Source organism: Ambystoma mexicanum, chromosome 6p, assembly GCF_040938575.1.
Source record: "Ambystoma mexicanum isolate Mex_15411 chromosome 6p, UKY_AmexF1_1, whole genome shotgun sequence".
Lineage (NCBI taxonomy): Eukaryota > Metazoa > Chordata > Amphibia > Caudata > Ambystomatidae > Ambystoma > Ambystoma mexicanum.
In genome coordinates, this window is record NC_090935.1 from 193847757 (window position 1) to 193866084 (window position 18328).

At 45.2% G+C, this 18328-nt stretch overlaps 1 protein-coding gene across 2 annotated transcripts in view; it reads left to right on the plus strand.

Moving 5' to 3' along the window:
- The window catches only part of PIK3C3 (phosphatidylinositol 3-kinase catalytic subunit type 3), a 1987152-nt gene that overhangs the window by 1180928 nt on the left and 787896 nt on the right, over window positions 1-18328 (plus strand). For both annotated transcript variants that reach the window (XM_069626883.1, XM_069626882.1), the window contains exon 16: window positions 6463-6594. In XM_069626883.1, the coding sequence (XP_069482984.1) occupies window positions 6463-6594 (132 nt within the window). The remainder of the gene's footprint in view (window positions 1-6462; window positions 6595-18328) is intronic.

Sequence of the window (18328 nt, forward strand, 5' to 3'; positions counted from 1 at the left end):
ATCAGCTCATATATTCTGGAGATCTCATGTCCCCCTTCCGCTATGTCATATATCGTATCTATGGTGGCGTCTGGCTCCTCCACTACTTACGCCTTTGGACGCCTTTTCATTTCTGCCTTAGGCAGCCACATAATTTCCTTTAAGTGGAACGGAGCACAATCCTGTCGGAACAGCCTGGACTCTGAGGTTGCCACAACTGAGAGCCATTTAGCTACATACTGCAGCTGGCATGCTATATAATAAACTTCGTAATTAGGCAGTTTTACTCCCCCCTTTCTCATATGGATTTTGTAATTTCGAGAGGGCCACTCTATTTCGCGTTCCATGCCAAAGGAAATCCCTACACATATCATCTAATCTCGTAAAAAATGTCTTCGCTATCCAGTGTGGTATATTCCCAAAGTAATGCAAGAGCCTGGGTAGGACCACCATCTTTAACATTGCACCACGTCCCATCATTGCCAAAGGCAGCTTCACCCAGAACTTCATGCAATTTTCAATTTTCTTAATTGCTACTTCTGTATTTTGCTTATGCTCCTCCTCCACCGTATGATATATATCTATCCCAAGATATCGAAATGTACTAACTTCCCATGGTATCTGTAATACCAGTAGCTGTATTAATGGGATCCCTTTATATCTACCCAATGGGAACATGCAATATTTCTGGGGGTTCACAGCTATTCCAGACAGCCCCGCATATTTCTCCATCACCTCCAGGATGTATCAGAGGTTTTCTTCCGGGTACCGCAAGTACAACAACATATCATCCGCATATAGAGAAATTAAGTGCTGTTCCCCTCCCACGGCAATGCCTATCATATCATACTGCTGCCTCAGATATATCGCTAAGCGTTCTAGGGCCAATATATAAAGCATAGGAGACCATGGACATCATTATCTTGTACCCCTACGGAGTTGCCACCTTTCTGATATCACTGCCCCTGTTTTAACTCTAGCCAACGGCTCACTATATAAAATGTTTGCCCATCGTAGGTATCCAGCCCCTATACCATAACCAGCCAAGGCCGCCATCAGCCACGGCCACTTGACCGAGTCAAAGGCCTTTATTGCGTCTAGTGACACAATTGCCACTTCGTCTTTGTTCTCGTTTCCATGCTCAATAACTCGATGGAGCCGCCTGAGATTGTTGGATATGTTCCTATTTGGAACATACCCTGTCTGGTCGGGATGTATTAATTTACCAATCACCCTCCTTAGTCTATTTGCTAACACGGCCGTGAATATTTTACTGTCCTGATTCAGCATCGATAGAGGTCTGTATGAACCACATCTATGTCCAGGTTTATTGGGTTTGGGGAGCGGTATTATAATCGCTTCTCTGAGGGACTCTGGCAATCTGCCAATCTTGTATGCCTCAGTCAGCATCTCCAAAAGTGAGGGGAGCACCTCTACTTTAAATATCTTGTAGAATTCACTCAGGAGTCCATCAGCCCCTGGGGCCTTGCAGGTGGGCAACTGCCTCACCACCTCTTCCAACTCCTCTCGCTCCTCAGCACTAATCTGCGGCAGTCCTATGTCCTCTAATGTATTTGCTATCTCTGTATGATTATTCTCCTCACCATCTTCATATAATAACCTGTAATACTCTGCAAACTCCTGATTAACCCCTTCTTGGGTGTCCACCATGTTCCCATCTTCCTTTATTATTGTTCCGATCGTAGGCCTGGTGGTCTCACTCTTATATAGCCATGCCAAGATCCTTCCTGGTTTATCCCCTCCCGCATGCTGTCTCTCTATCTATTTTTTTATAGTTAAGGTTACACAGCCTCTCGTATTTTTTTATAGTTAAGGTTACACAGCCTCTCCCAATACCCCGCACATTTCTGTTGTAGCCCGAGTATTAATTCAGTGTCATCCCTGGTAATATCTCCTCTCCTCAATGCCTTCTCTAACTCTTCCTCCGTTTCCTGTAGCTCAGCCAGGATCCCACCCTGCAACCCTTTGGACTTTGCTATGGCTACCCCTCTCATCACAACTTTAAAGGCCTCCCAAAGTATACCTACTGAGTCCACACTGCCAGGGTTGATGTCAAAATAGTTAATAATCTCCTCCCTCATGTCTTCCCTAAAAACAGGGTCTTTCAGCGCCTCTGCCCTGAGGCGCCAAGTCGGGATCCTCGCTCTCTGGGGTCGATATTGCCATTTTAGGATTAATGGCGAATGGTCCGAGAGGACCTTCGCTTTATATTCTGTCTGCGTGATCTCTGCTACTATCTCTTGCGTGGCAAAAAAATAGTCCAACCTAGTATGTAGTTGCTGAGGAGCGGAGTAGTGTGAATATTGCCTCTCTTGGGGGTGATGTGACCTCCATACATCCCCATGCCCAAAATCATCCAGCAGTGTCTGCAATGCCTTGGCGGCTGGGGCGGGTCTATCCATTTTCCCATCTGATCTATCCACCTTGGGATTTAGTACACAATTAAAGTCTCCTCCCCAAATCACTGCTCTCCCCACACACATGCTAAGATTGTCACATAGAGTTCTGAAATATGCCGCCGTATTTTGATTTGGAGCGTACGTATTTATAATACTTATCTCCTTGTTTTCCACCGATCCCCTCATTATGACCATCCTTCCGTCCGTTTCCACTATCGTCTGTAACAATTGAAACGGGACATGTGGCGCCACACATATGATTACTCCTCTAGCGTAAGCGGAATATGGTGAGCCCACAGCAGTTCCCCTCCATTTCTTCCCGATCATCTCCATCTTATCTTGCGTCAGGTGAGTCTCCTGCAGCAGGGCTATGTCCATCTTCTGTCTGCGGAGGTATAGCATAACTTATTCCTCTTTAAATAGCTATTGAGCCCTCTAACATTCCAGGTGATTACTTTAAGATCCCCATGGCCTATCAGAGTCCCACCCCACCCCTCACCAATGCAGTCCGAATCCCAGTATATTCCCCTTCTATATAGGCTCATTTTCCAACTTATACACCCCATAACAAAAAACACATCAAACAGCCCAACCTCCCACCCCCCGCCTCCCTTTCCTTCCCCAACAATGCCCTCCCCAACAGTTGCCCAGCTCCATCCCTGGATCTCAGGCACCCCCGCATCTAGCCCTTTCTGGCACAAGCCTGTACTCGCAGCTAAGAGTAATTCTAAGTTACTCACCGTAGTGACTAGCGTACTCTTAGTCCATAGTCCCCTTTCCTCCATACGTCCCACCATCGTCCCCCCCTAATAAAACTGGTGTCATTAGGCAATGTTAAGATATTGTCGACGCGTCTATGGGGACTGAGGTGTGGCGGCAAAGGGCGGAGTCAGGGTAGTGCATTCTCCCATGGCCGCACCCCCACGCGCCTCTTAATTTAAAGGGGAAGAAGGTTTTTTTTCTGGTGAAAAAGGTTCTGTCTCCCTAGGAAGGGACGCCCATACAGTATGGAGGAAAGGGGACTATGGACTAAGAGTACGTTAGTCACTACTGTGAATAACTTATCATTTCTCCCCTATGACATTGGACGAGATCCCTAGAGTTGTCTGCTCTATGAAGGTCTCTTCCAAACGGCTCTCCCCCTATTCTTCACAAACTATTAAGGACAATATTGGCTCCCTTTCCCCTGCACTTGCTGATTTTTGTAATCACTCTCTTGCCACTGGGTCTTTACCCTCTTCCCTCAGCACTCCCTTGAGCACCCCTCCTGAAAAAGTAATCTGCCGATCCCTCGTGTCCGGCTAACTACTGCCCCATTTTGCTCACTCCCTTCCTTGGGAAACTTCTGGAGAAGTTGGTCTTCCCCCAACTGACACAGCATACTGAGCTTGTTGGTTGCCTGTACAACCATCAATCTGGATTCCGAGCCTCCAGAGGCACGGAAAGTGCTCTTCTGAACACCTGTGAAGAACTGTTGCATCTCCTAACCCCAATTTACCCGCTGTTCTCATTCTACTCAATCTTTCCTCTGCTTTTGACATGGTCACCCATCCTCATAAAACGGCTCCATGATACCCTCTCTATCTCGGAGCGGGCACCTGACTGGCTGACCTCCTTCCTCACTGACCGTCCCTCCCAGGTTATCCTGTATGCTGAATTCTTTCTGCTCCCCCACCTCCATCTCCACTTGTGGTGTTCCCCAGGGCTCTATCCGTTCACTTTGGCTCTTTAACATCTATCTTGCCCCTCTTGCTCACTTTATCTCCACTTTATCCCTGCACTCCCAGTGTTATGCAGATGATACCCAACTCTTCTTCAGACTACCCTCTGCATCTCTTCTGACTTCCTCTGCAATTCCTGATTTCCTGTCCGCCATCCAGTCTTGGTGCCCCTCCAATGATCTCGTCTTAATGCCAGCAAGACTGAGATTCTTCCTCACTGAACTCCTGTTCCCTCTTTTCTCTCTCCACTCTAGCCACCCTCTATGGATGCTCCCCCTCTCGGATATCTGAAACCAGAAACCTAGGAGTTATATTCGACTCCTGTCTCTCTTTCCTTCCTACTTACTGGACCTTGCTGAAAAAGCCCATTTGCAACTATACTATGTCAGAGGCATCTTCCCTTTCCCCACTTTTCCTAAGAAGCTTAATGTCTCCCGAGCTCGGGTACTCTCCAGGCTGGACTATTGTAACATCCTCTTCCTTAATCAACCTTCTTCTCTCGCCACTCCAGCTAATCCAGAATAGGACTGCAAGACTTATCCTTGGCCTCAAACCCAGGGACCGTATCTCTCCAGCCCTAAGATTTCTCCACTGGCTCCCGGTTGCTGCAAGGATCAAATTTAAATCCCTCTGCATCATCCATAAGGCTGTCTGGGGCCAGGGACCATGCTATCTGCAACTTACTCACACCAAATACTCTTCTTCCAGATCTCTCCGATCCTTCTTTCGGCTCCATCTCTCTGCTTGTCAAGTGCTTCTCTAAGCAGGGAGCGGGTGGCCATACTCTCTTTCCACAGCTAGCTCCCTCCTCTGGAACAGCCTCCCCCTTTTTCCCCGTCTTGTGCCTGATCTCCACAAGTTTTGCAAGCACCACAAGACTTTCCTCTTCTCCTCCTACTTCCCTCTCCCCCTCTCGTGCTAAACCCCACAATCGCTGTGTTTGGTGGCCTGGGCCTGTATTTGTCCTCCTTGGTCCTGGCCTTCTGTCCAATTGCCCACAACACCCGCCCTACCCGTCACTTACCTGCAATGTCTCACAGGCCTGCACTTGCTGCATTGGCTGATGACCCCTCTTCCACCAAGTAGTCACTCCTTGGCACTTACCTGTTGCCTTTGCAACCGGCTCTCTGGCACTCTCCCCCCCCTCTGTGGAACCTCTAGCACTTCCCTGCTGACCCCTCCCTTCCACTCCTCTCTCTCTGCTCTTGCACGATTCGAATGTTCACAAGGCCTAGTAGAACCGCTTTTTTGTTTTTGCTCCTCAGTTATCATATCCCATTGTCCTGCTGTTGTTCCCTTCCCTTTGAAACACAATTTATTGATGTAAAAGCACCTTACAAATGCCCAATAAAATAAATCCCTCCCTATTTCTGCAGGAATTATATCCAGAGAGGCGATTTCCTCCACCTATGGTGGCATTGTGAAAAGGCCAAGCGCTTCTGGGAGGAGGTGCTTGCCTTGATAGAGGACATCATATGGTTGTCGTTACCTGTGAAACCCTTAGTTGTCTTGCTGGGGAAACCAATAGAATCCGTCTACCCTGGAGGGTCACAAGGGCTCGGCTAATCACTCACTTATTGTTAGCTATGGCGAGAAACTAGACAGCGGTAGAGGGGCCTCAGATCACCATTTGGTGTTAGAGGGTTTGGGAGATAGTTGCGGTGGAGAAAGTGTGTGCCACCTCCCAGGGTTGATAGTCTACACATAGTTCTATTTGGCTTTCCCTGCATGAGTTCAGTGAAAGGTATACCCTACTGTCCATCAGGCCACATATGCTTTGGCACTTTTAGCTGACATGAAGTGCCCTTTGCAATGTCTTGTCTTTATTTGACAGATCCTCGATTCACACTGGCCGCTTCTGCCATATCTGATTGCGCAACCCTGATTTTGTTTTGTTCTGTTTTTTGCTTAGCTTAGTATTTGTTCTGTTTTGATTCTGATTTTGCATATTTGTATTATTAAAACATACTCATCTTAAAACAAAAACAAAAACACTCCTAGCTTTAAGACACTAAAAAGTGATAACGGTCGGTTAGATTTCCGATTTGGTGTTATGTTGAGCTCCAAAACAATGGAGTCACTACTCGCATTGGTTTTCATATATATGTCCAAGCACAGTAATTTCTTTAATGTGTGTAGGTTTCATTTCCTACTTTTATCTGCCTGAAAATGTTTTTTTCTGACAATGCTGCCGTTTGTATGGTTTATGTAGAATTTGAATCCCTACGCAGCTGTTGAACATTTTGCAGCGAAGAAAAATTATTTGATTGTTTCAGCCATCTGGTTTGCCAATATGAGTTTATACTTGTTATGCGTCATTGCTTTTCCGCCTTTTTCAATAGAATGAAAAGCTGCAGGCTCTACTAGGAGACAATGAAAAAATGAATTTAGCAGACATGGAGCCAATCCCTCTACCGCTAGAACCGCAGGTGAAAATCAAAGGTATATTTCCTGAGACTGCCACATTATTTAAGGTTAGTAAATCATGAATTTCCTTAGCTGACTCCAAATTTGCATTTTCTAGTAGATCTAAGAAATGCATTTGTAGAACCTTAGAGAAGATTTACGGTGCATGTATTGTTGATGTTGTACACCAATGAGTAGGTTATAGTTGTATTGCATCTTATAATTGCTGTGAGGTGAACATGTTCTGCTTAGTTTACCAACCTTCTTTTTATGCTACCTTTGTGTTTGTGTTATTTCAAACTTAAATTGAAATGGTTAATGCAAAAAACTCCAGTGAAGGTACCCAACCCGGCACTCCCTCAAGGCCTCCATTGCATAGCTCATAACCTCATTGGAGATGCCAAACTTGACATCATATACGGTATCACAAAGAAGATCAATGATGGGTTCACGTGTGACTTTACTTTTTAATATTATTGGTGTGATCAATTGTATAGTAGGGACTTTGATAATTTAGAACAAAATATCTGCAGTAGGTACACTTCGCCCCTTTAGTGCTACTATCCAATTCTCCTCTTCTGTATGGAGGGCCCTGGGCCTGTACTAGAGGCTCAACAATAGCCCCTATTCCTTTGAATTTTGGCAGGCAAGCAAGCATCTGGGTGTTTTCCAATCCACATCACCCATTTGAAAATGCACTTCTGTGTACCATAACCCTTTGACTCTCCAGTGAGATGCCCCTTTAGCGAGAGGTTGATTGTGGCTGGGCTCACCAATAAGCTTTTTCCATTATAGAAGGGCATCGGCTCAACATACTCGAGCATACTTGTACTCCTACCAAGCCGTATCCCATTGACAAGTGTGTGGTCACCAGATAAAAAGTTCAGCATGTGAAAAAAAAGTCACTTTGTGATAGCCATTGCTATGACAAAATATCGGAATTAATGCCACTGGCTCTACTACCACTGCCTCTTTCTCCGCCCTCGAGCTTGTAAAGCAGACTTAGTTCCCTTACCAGCGGACCCTCCCCTCAAAAATCAGAATGTTTTATCCAGAAGTCCAGCAGGCAAGAAGAAGTTGTATTAATAGATTTGGTACCAGTGGGACGAGAGTACTGGCTGCGGTCCTGCGAGAAACATGGAAGACCTCTGCTTTTAGGCTACACTCACACACAATAAACGGCAAAAAACTTTGAGTGTCGTCCCTATTCTGTTACCCTTGTTGAGTACCATCCTTCCCACTTTTAGTGAGGAACAATCTTCGGTCCCAGCTGGGAGGTTTGAGTCTTCACCCAAACAATTTATATCCCTAACACTTTGGTCCCTCAGGAACTGATTATATAGGCTATCCATACCCTCAAATTATAACCTAGATGTGTTCAAATCAACTACCAAAACAATACATCAGACATCAGAAGCCAATATAATGGTAAATGGACAAGGTTCTGCCACTATCAATGCCATGTATTGTTCCTTGCATGATGACGATTTTCTGAGAATGAGCTAGATCAGGCATCAAATTAGACGGCTGCAGATTTTACCCTTTTACGTTTGGAAAAATTTACACAATCAAGCCCAATTCAGGAGACAATTTTAAAGGTCACAAAAAAGCACACAAGAGTTTTTGAGTCAACTTTATTCTTTTTCAACATGGTTTCAGTGATTCAGTACAAAAGTGTGAGACCATTTGAATGGTAAAAAATGCATGGCTGAGTAGCACTATGACTATACATTTTCGTGTTACAATAACACATGACCGAAAAGCAAGCTATTACAGATGTAATATATGTATCCCTTATGGGCACTGTCTTTGGAGACCAATGATGCCTTAGGGTGTTTTATGGAGAGTTTCTTGTATCCGTTTGCTGTTGTGTGAAGAGAGCTCATCTGGTATGGCACTGTTTCCCTCTTTATCTCTAGGGCTGCATCTGGCATTACCCCTCCATCCTAATCTGTTCCACCCCTGGATATCTCTGCACACTAAGGTGCTTAGCCTGGTTTCCACCCCAGTTCCATATTGCCAACGGCCAATGTGCTTCATGTGGCAGCTATGGATGTGCCGTTGATTGTTCTTCTGTGGATACTGATTGAGGACCTTCACTATCCAGGCTCCGGTGTTCCTCACTCTACTTGGCAGGGTCCACAGCTCGCTAGCTGGGATCTACTTCCACTCTTCTCTATTCTCTCTTCGGGTCAAAGCTTTTTCACAGGGCATAGCCCAAGCACCAGAACCTCAATCGTGTATAGGGTGTCCCGTGTCTAGTTTTCCGTTTGGCAAACTCTGTGTGCGTGAATGCAGGAAATGCCACCTGTAGAGCACTGCAAACTCCAGGCAAAAGATGCAAGCTGTAAAGCTCATCCGCCACACAGTGAAGCAGGGCTCTAGCTACGTTATGGTATTCAGATGTCGGCCGTCACCTGACGATTATTCGTTCCTTCAGAGCTTTCGTTTTCCCTTACCCTTTCTCAATGGGTCTGCTACTTCTTGCTTTAGAAATTGGTGCTTCGCGGTCCTGTACGACCTGCACAGAACACATAGTCCTCAACACATGTAGGACTTGTTTTTTGTTCTGCCTCCCGATTTCACCAGTCGGTGGGTTCCCTTACTGTCAAATCTTTGCGTTTATGATATCCGAGATTCGTTCTTTACCTATCTCTGTCTCCCGTTCGCTCAGGCCCTGCAGAGCTCATTCAGATGACAGCCGCCATGTACAGTGGTCAAGCATTTCCCCATTATCTCTTTTTCTAATAGTGTGTGTTCTCCCACAGAATCCTCATCTTAGATATATCCTCCTGCGGTAGCAGATTTTGGAAACTGTTCACTAGCAGGGGGTGCCATGCAGCTTTGGCTTCAAAGTTCCTCTACGCTTTTCACAATTGGGGCTGGAAGTACCTTCAGCATGATAGAAGTAGTCCACACAATTCCTTGTGACTCACTTCCTTTTTTCACATGCTCAGCATGCTTATCAGAACGACTTTGCACCTCAGAAATAACCCTAAAATACTTGATAAATTTGACAGAATTTCAACTACAAAGCCCCTCTGGCTTCAAGCGATGTGAGGATTGCGACTCCAATATGTTGCCGAACAAGCCTCACAAGGTATGCCTCTGGTGTCTCAGATCTAATCACAAAGTAATTGGCTGTGGCTCGTGTCAGTCGATGATGTCGAAAGCATTAAAGGAGAGTGTGACAAATCTAGGGATTCAGTCACTTAACCACAGGAGGGAGCCTTTCATTTTGAGGCTAGGGATGTGAACCCGCTAGACAACATTCCCCCTAGGGGAGGTGCTAAGGAGGACCTCACACGGAGAGACTCCCCTCCTGAGAACAAGGACTCACGTTCCGATGAGGAGCTCCCTTTCCATCATACTCAGAAGCAGATTAAGGATATAGCAATAGACAAATAACAGAATCCTCCTACATCTGCTATTGCGACACCTCTGCAGAAGGTAAGTATTTTGCCTGATAGTGAGACGAGTTAAAACCTAGGAGTAAGAAAGAATACAAAATTGCTAGACACTGGGATGAAGAAACCCAAAGGAGTTATACTGAACCTAACTCCAACACAAAGAAAGGACTGCTACTGGAAACTGGGAAAGCCCCAGAGCAACATCATAAAAAGGGAGGCGCAGCTCCCGGTTACCAGCTGGACGGAAGCTGGTAACCGGCAGAGAACACTGTTCTCTACGCAGGTGTGCAGCTGGAACCCAGTGTTGGGTAGAATTTACTTTTTGTGCAATATTCTCTCCACTTGTGAGTCCCCCAGCACTTTTTGCTGGACTCTTGGATTTTTTACTAGTTATCCACAGTGAGTGCAACCCTTTTTCCATACTCACTCAGTCTTTGACTTTATCTCTGGGAACCTTTTTCAACCTTTTTGGTTGTATATTTTTGGAGTAATGCTTTCCTCATCTTTTAAGGCATCTGCAATTTATTATTGCAGCACACAGCACTTTCTGTGCAGCATTGCTGGGAGCTCATTGAGGTGACCCTTTTATTTTCATTGTGAAAGCTACTGTTCCTAAGGATAGTGGTATACTTTTTATCCTGCCTAACCTTTATTTTGTGGAATCACCACAACCCACCTTATGTGGAGTGCTGAGGGACACAATGTATTCCTTGTCCCACTTCTCCTGTAACTTTTTAGTCACAGTGACAACTTCATCCGTGTGGCTGGTGGCAGTGGATATTTTCACCCTATTTTTAGTGAAACTTATACGCAGGCTGCTCTTGCAGCTGCGATACGGGACACATGGTACACGATTCACTACACCATTGTACTAAAATGGCACCTGTCTTCTTTCGCCAAGTCTTGATGACTTGTCTTTTCTTGAGCCTTCATCTCCCTAGCGGGGTGGTGGAGGTTTGTCGCAAGTTTTCTTGCGAAAGCCCGCAAAGGCTCTCTAGTGTCTGAAAGGACTGGAAGTGGGGGAGGAGACCAAAACTCTTCTGGTCTTTGTCCTGCAGTTTGGCTGCCTGGATCCAGTTCGAACTGGCTGTCAGGCTGTCCTTTTGGACAAGCCAGCCCCCAGATTTGCATGTAAGGTTTGAATGGTGATTGGATGTTCCAGCTGTTTTTCCTGCATAAAGGCGAGGCTCAACGAGCAGCAAGAGAAAGTTAACCCATGGAACAAAGAATCTGAGGAAGGACGACGTCTGCAGCTACTGCCCGCGACCGCCATGTATTGCCGAGTGACCACAAGAGCTCCAGCCTCCTCTTCTGATCCACATGGAAGATCCAGACTAGACGACTTCTTCCCCTGGGCTGGTGGGACGAAACATTCTTTAGACAATCTGTTTTTTTAGCTCTCCCTTTAAGGGCTCCAACTGTCCTAGGCTGCATTAACCTGGGACCTGGACCAATTTGCTGTGCATTGTCTCTTTCCCACTCGGAGACGGCTCCCCTTCCACGTCTGTGATCGAGAATCGAATAATTCTGCCATGTAACAACTGTCGCTGAACCAAAGGCTTTGTTGAGTCCCAACGAGCCAGTATCGTGAAGATCATCTGATGGGTGTCCCATCCAAAGAAGCCGACTGTGCTCCCACCAAAACTTCCTTCTTCAGCCTACAGGCAAAGAATCTGCACAGAAGCTGCTGTCGCCTCACCTGGGGACCCACAGGTGGCCCTGTCTTCTTTCTTGGGACTTGCAGAGTTGAATCAGACTCATCCTGAGCTTTCTGAGACACATTGGGGTGCACAACCCAACTGTGTTCTCCCAGACCTAAAGACACTGGTCCTTTGATCTACAATTCTTCAGGGGGTCTATCGCACCTCCTTGAAACAACCTTCTAACCAAACATTTTAGTTATCAGCAACACAGAAGTAACCTGCTATTTCTGACACGCTTATGCCCAGATAGGGTGGACTTCTTAAAGTATAGGCTGCTTAAAAGTACTTAACAGTATCTGTGTTGGGTTACTTAATGTTGGTTACAAGAACTGATTTACTACTCTGACTACTTACCTGTACTCATCAAAGTTTACTATGCCCTTGAGTAATGTTTAAATGTCTTACTGTATACATGACAATACATTTACATGTCATTATAATATTGTTAGGTGCCTTAGTAATTATAATAAATAACATATTTCTTTTATAATACTTTCTTTTATAATACTAGACTTGGTGTATCATTGAATATAGGTGTGCCCTGAGTTTTTTTTTGTTCCTACCTTCAGCCCTCTTCCCTCCTAGACTAAGCCTGTCTGCTCAGCCATTGCTACCAAACCTTTTGGTAAATTCAGTCCAAATCTGAATTTGTACCCTGTACATCTAAGAGTGAGTCTTCTCTAGTCCCATCAGAGGCGGACTTTAGTAAAACTCCCTAACGCCCAGTAGTGCCCGAGCTGCACTGTGCGAGAGGTACACCCGACAAAGCTTGCCAAACAAATAACCGTCCCTGCAAGGACATTCAAGAAACAAGCACAGAGAAGAAAAGCTGTGGCTGGGAAGTGCCCCAGCCACAACTGGACACAAGTTCTTACCTGCCATTGGCTGGGAAGGAAAAGGAATGACAACGCCTTTCCACACCAAGACCACACTGGGAGAAGGACACCAAAGTGTGTTGAAGGGAAGAGATGAAGCAAATGCAAACAACATTCTGACGAACCACGGAGGAACACCAAAGGCGGGTGCCGACCCGGTAACACAGCCCTAATACACTACAGGTAACGGGGAGGGGTGGAGACCTGGGGGACAAGGCACATATCACGAGAGAGGCAGAATAATATCCCATTTAATAATAATGGAAGCAAATATAAACATTTGAGTAAACCTACTCGTCTCAGTGAATGTGAATCCATTAAGAAGCGTGAAAATCACACGGAAGCAGTATACGCGTCCCGGTGATTGTGCAAATAATAGTGACAACTGTTCAGGAACTCAAGCTTTTGGGCGCAGTGAAGGGAATGCTTATAAAAGGAGTGAAATAGGTCACTGGGTACATAGGGAAGACAAAGGTGCCACAAGGGATAATCTGTGATAGTCATGGAGCTACAACATTGGAAGAACTGGGGTAGAGAAAAGAACAGTTCCCAACAATAATTGAGAGGAGCAGGGTAAATAACTATTCAGTGGCCAGTGCGCCTAGAGAGAGGAACCTGAGAGCTCAAATAGAACTAAAGAAAGGGATGTGGAGAAAACCCTTGAGAGAACTTAACAAACTGGTACAGGAAATAGCAAGAAGCTTCTTGAAGATCATATACAAAGAAACACTGGCTGGCAAAGCAACCCCTTGAGAAAGAGTCATTCTCCTAATCGTCAGTTATTTAGGATAAGAGGACAGATTTATTTTGGACTTTAGACAAGACGATTAAGCACTAATGTTTACTTGTGTTAGGTAGGGAAGCCCTTAGACTAGGGAAAGTTAGGCATTTTTCTATTGTTTTCAGGAAACATCCCTTAAAAATGAAAATATTGGTTTGCCTACTTTTCCTGACATACCACAAGAGACAATCTAAGTTGGATCTCAGATTGTGTTCATACAAATCACCCAATATAACACCCTCAAAAAGCTAATTGTTTAAGAGAAGTGCTTCTGAATTTGTCCGACAAAGTACCTGGTGAGAGCCAAAAAGAGACTGTAAAAGAGCAGACAAGGCTCTCTGTTGTTGCAAATTGCGTCACTTAGTCAAGATAATTGGCTGCTATTAACCTTATCTTGGTCACCATTGTACTTTATGCATGCCACAGGTGCCTCAGGCTGTTTTTGCTCTAAGCAGGGGGCCCCCAACCATCATGTTGAAAATGGCCCCCACACATCTTCATTCCTTCCTGCCACCCACCTAGTGACACAACAAAATAACATTCACAAAATTCATTCTACCCGGAACAAACCATGCATTATTTCATTCATTCAGACACAAAAATCAATTGACATATGCATGCACACACTCACCTACTCACACCCAACATCTTCATTGCAATGCAGTGTGTTCCCACAACATTCATATGTACATTACATACACAATAATACATGCAAACAGTGGTGCACAACCATTGAGCAGACCATGCTGTATCCCCCCTGACCCTGACAACCGAAATGTTGGGCTACGTTGGCTTGACCTGGCTGAACTACAATGCCATAGCAGGATAGGACGCGACAATCAGTGCTTGGGGTCAGGGGGGCACTTTTAACAAAGGCCAGGCAATTAGTAATAATTTAGTGCATTTCATTGTTAGCACCTGAATTTGTATGCATACATTTTAAGGCAATTGAAATCATGATGAGTGACTTGGTACTTGCATGTCAGGGGAGTGGGCAGGACATAGGAGACAGCAGGTAGCTCCTTCTCAAAGTTCTTAAGTATGTGTTTCTGACACAGAGAGTCAACAGCTTTTAACATTTAAGCTGACTAGAATAGTTTCATTAGAATATGCAGATGCATCCACAAAGTTTGCCCCTCTCCCGGCGACTCCCAAAGTCTCTAAATGTTAGCCCCTCACAACAGGGTTAGCCCGCAGTCAGGGCCAGCCATAGGTTTTGCTAGGCCGTGGGCGTCAAATGATGGGTGTGTGTCCCCTCGTAGAAACTGATGTCAACAAAATTGTCATTAATATCCCTAGGGATCAGATAAACTGACGCTCAATATCGAAATTTTCACTGATAATATTACGGTTGTAGCAATATCAGGAGTGAGGCTTATTTTGGAGTAGCCGACCGAGTGCGCTGAATCATTTGTAGAGATGGGGACCTCAAAAGAAAAATCTGCGAAGAGGAAGAGCAAAGAGTAATGAAGATCACTGGTAAGTAATCCAAACATACCTAAGGTGACTGCACGTTCCAAGGAAGTAAGGGCAGGGATTGGTCCTGGGCCAGAAAGGGCAAAGTGCTTTTGCTGCAGGATAGTGCAATCGTAACAAAGCCTATTTACCCGAAAGGTACTAAGGCAGTCGGAGTAAGCAATTCCGCAAGTCTTCAAATGTCATCAATAGGTGTCAAGACCAGAAAAAAATTGTGGGGGTTCATTAACATACGCACAGGGACTGAATGTATCCAAGAGTGAAATACGCAAATTTAATTCAACTGGCCTTTCCTAATAGAAGAAAATTCAAAATAGAAATGAACATTGTCTTTCACAAAATGAATCCGCAATACCCGGAGAAAAAAACAGCTAGAGGAGATTGTCCTTGTGCACCTTTTAACCCAAAAATCTATATAGAAATAGTCTACGGAAAGCAAAATACCAATGCAAGATGTGTGCTTTGAGGACACCTTCATGTGGTTTTGTGGGTTGAAATCGTGGTGGGTGAAAACCTGAGAAAACAACCTTTATTCCATGCTGGCCTCTGCAACCTCTCTTCCAACATCCATGAACCTGGTAAATCAATACAGCAAATGTTCCCTCTGATCCTTTATCCTCCTCACCATGACGTTTGGCTTTCAGCAATACTTATAAATCAGACCTGAAAAGCACACACATCATAATTAAAGTACTTCAACAATATAGGAATCCTTATTCAAATAATAAGAGTACAAATGCGGCATTTTCACCCCGTCTCGAAAACTACAAATACCAGAATGCAATTCCACAAAATTATAAAGAATGGCTAGTAGGCTGTCTTTTAAGACTTAATCATAACAAAAGATAATGTGAAATGGTAACTTTTTGCATCTTTTGATAAAGGCATTCTCCCTCAAAAAACGCATGCTGTCCAATTACTTAATTGATGTAGCGGCTGCAATGTGGCCCCCTGGCCCTACTCTGCCCCAGCCAAAAGATGGGGGGGGGACAATTTGGCATGCCACAAAAGTTGGGGGGTGGGGGGACTTGTCCCCCCCCTATAGTTACACCCATGGATACAGTCCTAGTAGAGTCTAGTCAAATAGAAAAGGCCTATACCAAAAAAAAAACTATTGCTGGTCCTTACCGCTATGCTACAAAGTAGCTTGGGATAATGGTTCACAAGAAAAGAAAGAAAGTGTTAACAAAATGATAAGTCAGGAGGTTATGGCCAGGGTATCGCTTCCCCATGTTTTTAGCACGGGACAAGCCAGGATTCTTGAGCCCAGCCCTCTCCTGGGCTTCTCTGGCACAGGCTTACAGCTGCTTTTCTCTATATCAGGGCATTTTGTGCCCAGGTCTCTTCACATGCAAAGCCTCTTGTTTCAGAGGGCATGAAATGCCAAAAAAACAACAAAACAAAAGTTACTTCTGGTAACCTTCACGTTGGGTGATTATTCTTCACCCTAGGTTCCCCCTCAGCCGGGCTCTGGTCCTTCTTTCAGCGTTAGCCTCTTTTTAGTACTTGGCAATTTACACAGAGGCTTCTGAAGGGCGATAACATCTTGCTGGGTCACTCTGTTATTCTATGGCAAGTGTGCACTTCACAATATCACAGTTCGCAGAGTGTACCCCTCACCTGTGTGCAACGACAGTTTCACAATTCCCTCAGTCGGGTTCACACTTTCCACAGTTCACAATTTCTACAAGGTGTCAAGGACTTTCGATTGTACAAGGGGTTTGACTTGACCCTTGTATGACCACCTTGACACTTCACGTCGGGTTTCTCTAGGCCTCTTGGTACTTGTAGTTTTAATTTCTTTTAGCTCAATATTTTCTTTGTTCAGGAGTCGGGTACCAGCCAGAGAACTTTGAATGAGCGCCCAAGTGGCGCCGGACCACTCTATAACTGGTACCAAGTTTGTTCACAAAAGAACTCTGTATGTTAATCTTCTGAATGTTGCCACTGCAACCTTGAGCCTAACACAGTCCGGCCCACTATCAGGTTCTTCTGACTCACCGGCTGTGCTTAACTCAGAATTTATTTTTGCAGCTGGAGTCAAGGGAGGTACCACTATGGAAACTGCATCTCCCCATCCTGACTCTCAGTGAAGGAGGGTTCCATGTACCGCTGGCGATACACCATTCGCCAGCTACGATTCCCGGTCTTATGTTTTTTTTGTCAGAGGCTTTGCAGGTCTGGGTTGGAAAGGGCAAGGTTGACTCCCTCCTTGACATCCTTTCACGTTTCGTTTCGTCTCCTTTCTCCTCCATTTGAACTGCCATCCTGGAATCGCGTCTTCCTCGTGCATTCTGCCTTGCTGAGAGTGTGCTCTTGTGCTCTGCCATTTATCCCAGTCGGGAAGGGAAAGGGCAGTCAGGTGTGTGTAGTTGTCGGCAATTGCCTGACTCTGCCTGACCCTTGTGTTGGGACATGTCTGGTAAACGGCTCTGGTATTAGTCTGTTGTCGCTCTCACTGTGAGAAAGTCTTTGTGTTGCAAAAGGGGTGGGGTAGATTTTCTAAGTATCCTACTGGGCAGGAGGGGGAAAAGGTGTCATAAGGAAGGGGATACCGCGTCTCAGCCTTCAGTGTCCCACTTCCACTCCTCAAGCCCCCCAGGAACTGGATCCAATAGCGATGGCCGTGTCCTGTCCAACTGGATAACAGATCCCGGGGACTAACTGGTGAGACACCTACAGGTTTCTCACAGTTCTCAGAAGTCCTTGGGTGGGGTCCCCCTATAACGGACATCACAGAGTACAACCTCAAAGATATATTCTGGACAAGGGTCTCTTTTGTTTCCATTATTGGAGCTATAGACTAATCCCTGCTCACACCAGCAGTTAGGAATGACCTGCTATGAAAGTATAAACCGTTATGAACGTAAAATTAAAATTAAAAAAAGACTCAGGAGTCCTATTGGAAATGGACAAAGCAAGACATCCTTTATTGCTGGTTTGCAAAAGATATAAACAAATAGCACCCTACACAAATCAACCAAACCCACCTCGAAGTCACCTTCCCTTTACATTCCCTCATGGTCTGTCCCCTCACAATACTCATTGCATCCATTTGACCTCCCCCGCCTCAAGAGATAACAATAATGTTCATTGTGTACATCTGCAGTCTGTCTTACGCTTCCATCTAGTCTTTCGTTATCACTGGATCCTCAGCTTCTGGGTCAATCACTCTAGTCTGAGGATATCCAGCATAGTCCTCCTCAGGTGAGGGGCCAATGCCCCCTGACGCACCTCCAGCCAAGAATAAGCTCCTATTGTCCTGGCGGTTTGGGCTGGCATAATCCAAGATTGAGGCTCAGGCAGCCTTCACCCAGTACACCAGAGACCCTTTAAAAGCGCTTCCTCAGCGGTCCTACAGCGCATGTCCTTTTTAAGGAGAGTTTTCATGCAACGGTTGCCTAAAGCCAGTGAGTGGTGATTCCTCTATCCATTGTCCCCCATGATAAAAAAGAAAAAATAACAAACTCTTGGGCACATATGTAATAAGAAATAACATTACAGCTATTCACCACTAGTCCCTGGCTCCTCCCGTATCGTGATATGATATGGCATTT